This window comes from Narcine bancroftii, chromosome 6 (assembly GCF_036971445.1).
Source record: "Narcine bancroftii isolate sNarBan1 chromosome 6, sNarBan1.hap1, whole genome shotgun sequence".
In the NCBI taxonomy this organism is placed as follows: domain Eukaryota; kingdom Metazoa; phylum Chordata; class Chondrichthyes; order Torpediniformes; family Narcinidae; genus Narcine; species Narcine bancroftii.
Genome location: NC_091474.1, coordinates 90,057,073 through 90,063,172, shown reverse-complemented (window position 1 = coordinate 90,063,172; position 6,100 = coordinate 90,057,073). Strand labels below are relative to the sequence as shown.

At 42.5% G+C, this 6,100-nt stretch overlaps 1 protein-coding gene across 1 annotated transcript in view; it reads right to left on the bottom strand.

Moving 5' to 3' along the window:
* Nucleotides 1–1,962: 1,962 nt before the first annotated feature.
* LOC138736329 (FERM and PDZ domain-containing protein 2-like) overlaps nt 1,963–6,100 on the bottom strand; it is a 182,829-nt gene continuing 178,691 nt past the window's right edge. Inside the window, 1 exon segment of the mRNA XM_069885659.1 lies at nt 1,963–4,190. Within this exon segment, the coding sequence (XP_069741760.1) occupies nt 3,854–4,190 (337 nt within the window). The 3' untranslated portion in view covers nt 1,963–3,853.

The window sequence follows — 6,100 nt, the reverse complement described above, 5'->3', positions numbered from 1 at the left end:
GGGAGGTTCAGAGAGATATGGGCCAAATGTGCGCATGAAGGACCATCTTGGGTGGAATGGAGAAGATGGGCTGAAGGGCCTGTTTCTATGCCGTGTAACTCCATGAATCAAGAGAAGTGAAAGGGACGTGTGCAAACAATCCGCTGGAGAAATTCAGCAAGTTGAACAGCAACGGTGGGAGAAAAAAATTGGTTGACATTTGGAGCTGAAACCCTTGTCCTCCACAAGATTGTTTCTCGTTCCAAATTCTCACATCTCCTGGGACTGGGGTGTGTTTGCTAAATCCTGATCCACTGACAGGGCACCATTTAAAAACTGATACAATAATAATTCAGGTGAAGATCAGCCAAAGTTACCATGATGAGCCTGTCCCCGGCTCGTAATCTGCCATCAGCCTTGGCGGGGTTGCCCAACACGTCGCGGATGTAATAGCAGTTGTCCAGCTTACTGCGGACCATGGTGAAGCCCAGGCTTCCCTTCTTATTTTTCTTCAAGGTAACGTACATCTCATATTCTCGTATTATGGGCTAAAGAAAGGAACCAGGCAGTGATAACAATAGTGAATACAACCTCCATCCAATTGCACCCATTGGGCTTATGGTACATCTCCAGGATGGGGATTTATATCCTGACTAAGCAAGTCCTCTTGTGTGGAGGTGCCACACCATACCCATCACCTTCCTCTATCAAAGCTTCATCTCTCTGAGAACTTACCTGAAATTTGATTCATTCTTGATTCCAAATGATAAAAGTGTAGCAATTTAACGTCCTCACCCCTATTAAGACATTGCTGGGTCTAGTTCCTAGACCATTCCTAATTTCCCCGTAGCTCAATGTTAGGTTTGCTGATATTCCTGTGAAACCCCTTAAGTTAAAGGCACCATATCAATGCAATGATTGATAGGGTAAGCATCCATTAGCCTCAATTTTTAAAAAAAAATTACAATATGGTAGAACCTGATTTCAGCCATTGAGACCCATGCTGCCCAATAACATCTAATTAACTGACAACCATGTATGTCTTGGAGGGTGGAAGGCAATCATTCCAGAACCAAAAGCTCCAATTTTACTCACACAGTGAGGAAACGAGGGCATTGGGATTACATAGAGTCAGCAACCTTCTGAATATCAATGGAATTGCCTGAACATTTCCTACAATGGGCTACTGGCACATCTAGTCCTATAACACTCCTATAAGCCAACCAACATTGCAGGCTCTCTCCAAATGGTAGCTGATCCATTGCTGGTAGAAAGCAAGAATTGAAACAGCAGACTCTTCAGTGATAGTTTCATTGTGTGTGCATTTCTTCAAAACCACATCCAACTTTCCCAAATGAATATGTGGCCTTCAGGATGACCATGGAACCAAGTGACATTAGCAAGCCGCAATGTGTTGTTAGAGATTTCCAACCACCTGGTTTCCACTCTGATCTCCAGTGCTGACCACGGGGCTATTCTCTCTGCAACCATCTAGGTTTCCCCTCATTGCTCCAGTTGCCTCCCACAGAGATGTGTTGGCTGGTAGGTTAATTGGACACTGCAATGTACTTAGGAGAGCTGATGTATGGTGGGGAATCAGCGGAAGGTTTGACGACTATCTGAGAGGGAATAGGTTACAGGGAAGGAGAGGAACTGGGCCTTCAACCATCCACGAATGGGTAGGGTGATTGCTGAGAGATGAAAATTAAATGGAGATCCAGGGATTGAATGTGTTGTTGAGATTACCTGAGTAAAGTCTGAACTACAAATTCTCTGGAAAAACATGGTTTAACCAAGGCCTCTGCCTGGTCAGGTGACTTCAAAAGGACTGACACAATATAAGGCTTTGTGGAGCAGGGAAGGATAAAATCCAGGTGAAATTCTGGCTCTATCTCATTCCCATTCTCTGTGGATCTCACAGGTTACATCAAGTAGACAATGGAAAGCACAGAGCTGCCAACAGCTAAAGAAAGGAACAATGGCTCAGCCGACAAAGACAATTTTATAACACAAATTACACAAGGCATTACATAAATAGATTTTACAAATCAGGTATCATGTGAAATAGTTGTTATCAGAGAATGGTGGAATGGAGAGTTCAAAACTGTTCTCTCGACTCGGAGCAATAACAGATCAACAGACAAATAGTTAAATAATAATAAAGATATTAATGTGACCATAAGGAGATGTACGTAGAACTGAACTCTAAAGTGGTATCTATTCCAGTCATTATGGATACAGTGATCATAAACTCAATTTAATATAAATTTAATTTCAATCAGAACAATGTGAATTCTGAATGGTTAAATCATGGACAGTGATTCCTCCTGCTCACATTTATTCCAATATGATCAATTATCTGGAGTCAGCAATTTGTATTTCTTGAAAATGTATCTTAATTTCTTTGTATAATGTTACAAGACCTAAATTGAGGACTTCCCCCCTGACACAGTTTGGTGGCTTTAAACAGCAGGAGTTGTGAGACAACCTTCCTGGTGCTGATAATTAAGTCCTTCAGGATAGCAGAAAGTGATTGGAGGGGCAATTGTGGCCTTGAAGGGCTCTGTCCATCCCAAGACTTGATCAGCAGCTCATCCCACACTACCATTAACCACAGCTGCCTCTATCCATCACCAAATTCAAACTGTCGTTCCACCTGAGTACCACGGACATGAAACACGAGTATTTTCAGGTGTAGACATTTGGACAAATTTAAATTAAATATTCCAGGGCACCTCGATTAGTTGAGGTTTCAGGACCCACTCATTTTTACTGGAGACTTTGCTGGCACCAACTTGCAGAGATCGGCGTTTTTGCTCTACGTTTCAACCTGGAGCTGATGGAGCTGAAAATCCCCAGGCCCAATCTTAAAATCACTAAGATCCACAGTGATCCTGCCACACAGTGCAGGCTATTTTAAAAGTAAGGCCAGAAAAGGTGACTGTTTCCCTCACTCATCCCGGACTTTAGTACTAAAATTATGGTTTTTTTTTTAAATCTCTCAATTTCCTGTGCCTTTCTGTTGTTTAATTCCACTGCAGAGAGTGTTGTGCCATAGAACTTTTGTCTAAGATACCTACACATCCCTTACTGCATGGCATAGATTACTCTAGGGGTTATACAAAGGTTTTGCTGCCACTACTAAATTTCAGAGTTTGCCTCTGGGGCCTGCTCACTGCTGTTATTTGAAACCACATTGTCTCTCTCTGGAACTCTATCATCCTGCTCCGTGTTCTTACCTCCATACAGTATTAAGTATGGGTTGGCTAGCTGGACTGCTTGCTAAACGAATCTTCTTACTGTGGCCTGTGACTTGAACTGAACCATTGGTAACACAGGATTTCCTTAAGGTGATGCTGAACTGGCAGCAAAAAGGTTATACTGCAGGCGATGCTAATGCAAATTCAGAGCGACACACTTAGTCTTTGTAATTCCACTCCTTATGGTTAGCATTACATAATGGTTTGCAAAAATTAGAACAGAATTTATAAAAAAATATATTCCCTTAGTCGATTTCAGTCAAGGTTTTCAATTTCCTTCAGTGTTAATTGATTTCTTTGCAAACGGGATTGCTCTGAAACTCTATTGTTGCACGAAGCCATTGTCTTCTAAACATTCAGACATAATTCCAGTAATACTGATATTAAAAGCATCCTTAAAAAGGTTGATCATCAACTCACGTAATATTAGGAGTGCAGCTTTTAAATCTGAAGAGAACATTTGTACCATGTCTGGTAGAAGTGTTCAGTGCATATTATAAAGTCTAGTTCATTCACTCTGGGTGTAGAGACATTCAGAAACACTAGTACTCAAGCAGCAAGTGATCTCTAATGTGGTGAACAGTGTAAAACTTCTACAGTTTTACAGAACCACATCATGCCACACTTACTAATTTTGGATCTTCATCATCTTCATCATCTTCATTCCTTGCTTCTGCCTCAGAATCTATCTCCTCGACATCTTCCCACTCAGTCGCATCATTTGGGCCTTTCACTGCTGCCCCTGAAAGCTCAGGGGAAGGCACAAAGAAACAAGGTTTGGAGACTGGGGCAATGGGCAATTGACTGTCTGGGCTCTCACACAATGAGGAGGCGGACGTCGAACTTATAGTCAGGTACTCTTCATCCAGTGGGGTAGGAGACGATACCTCAGGCTTGTAGAAGAAGATTGGCAACCTGGGATCTCTTTCACCTGTCACACTGTACCGATTGCTGTGAATTATAATGAGATGTCATTCATGATGTGAAACTCTGCAATAGAGAAGAGCTAATAAGATTGGAAGAGTTGCTTTTCATGGATATTGGATGTTATAGGCTGAAATATTGCATTTAGATTGAATGTTCAAAGAGATTGCAAGACCAACAAAACTAATTTATAAATCTAAGTTTATTTATGCATCTTGTTAAATGAACACTTGAGAATTAAAACTTTGTAGGCACAGCCATCAATTACTCAATTTCATCAATCCAGTTAGCTTAGGGAGAGACTTGATGCACTGCTCTGTTCTATTACCACTGCTCTGATATGTTTCAGGTTCAATCGAAGCATGAAATTATTCCACAGTATCAACAAACATTTCTGTTGCCTGCAAAACTGACTATTAATATTAATCAATACAAAAGTCAGAGGCAGTATTTTGCTTAATTTTTAGTTTCCATCTCCACTGTGTATCTATTGCAATCAAGACTGTGCCACAGTTGAAGTACAGTCATGCGCCCCATAACATCCATTGAGGCTACGTCCGAATGCATACAAGCCATAATAGATTTCAGAAAATGGGACGTAGCGGCTTTCTGCACGCAACGTGTATCTCATGCCATTGCGCTTCAAGGCATATAATGGTAACCTATAATACATATGTCTTGATTGCCTACATTACGATAATATGGTGTTCGCACAACGCCCTATTTTACAGAACGCATCATGGATCCATCGCATCTCCTCTATCATCAAGGCAGATGAGTTCTGTTGGAACTAAAATAATGTTCTCAACAGGGGCCACAGCACATTTAAGTAAAAGCCTGTTTTCTTTTCACCTCACGTAACATAAATAATCTTTAATGTTTTTTTTTTAAATTTGGTCAGTAGGAGAGAAATACAGAAGAAAACAAGGCTTGACTGTTTACAGGGAAGTGGACCCATAAACTTTGAGAAGGGTCCTGAGGACCCTATGGTCAAAAACATGTTGATAATAACTGCTTTAGATTCATGGAAGGAAGGTCAGGATTCTTCATGTGAAAACACAATGCTGGTCAACTCAGCAGGTCAAACAGCAAAGATAAAGATAGATAACCAATGTTTCGAACTTGAGCCTTTCAACAAGGTATGAACAAGATGTGGGCAGGCACCTGAACTAAATGGTGTGGGGGAGGGGCAGAATGAGGAGCACAGTCCTAAGGGCAGGAGGTGATAGGTGGATAAGGGAGAGAGGGCACACTAGTAGATAGGGGGAGGGGGTTGACTCTAAATGCAGAGGGCTAGAGAGCTGGAGGAAAGAAGAGGGGAATGGAGGAGAAGGAGGAAGAATGGGGAGAAGGCAAGCAGAAACTGGAGAAGTCGACATTAATGCAACCTGGCTGGAGAATGCCTGATGGAAAATGAGGTGTTGCTCCTCCAATTTACGGGTGGTCTTGGTTTGACAGTAGACAAGGCCATGGACCAACATGCCACCGCGAAAGTGGGTTGCAGAATTGGAAGGTGCTCAGAGAAACAATCTCCCAGTCTGTGTCGAATTTCTCTGATGTAGAAATGGCAACAATGGGAGCACCGGATGCAGTTGGTGACTGTGCTTCACCTAAAAGGACAGTTTAGGGCCCCGAATAGTGGTGAGGGGCGAGGTGTAGGCGCAAGTGTGGTAATTTTTGTGGCCGCAGGGGAAGGTGCCAAGAAGGTAATAAGTAGGAAGGGATGAGTGGACGAGGGAGTCACAGAGGGAGCGATACCTACAGAAGGTGGAGAGGGGAAGACATGTCTGGTGGTGGGATCATGTTGGACATGGCAGAAATTCCCTATAGAAGGCAGAAAGAGCAGAAGAGATCCCTGTGGAAGGCGGATGGGGAGGAGGTTCCCCTTACCCATCACCTCTCTTCTGAACTGTCCAGGCAGAAAGGAACCAGATGTG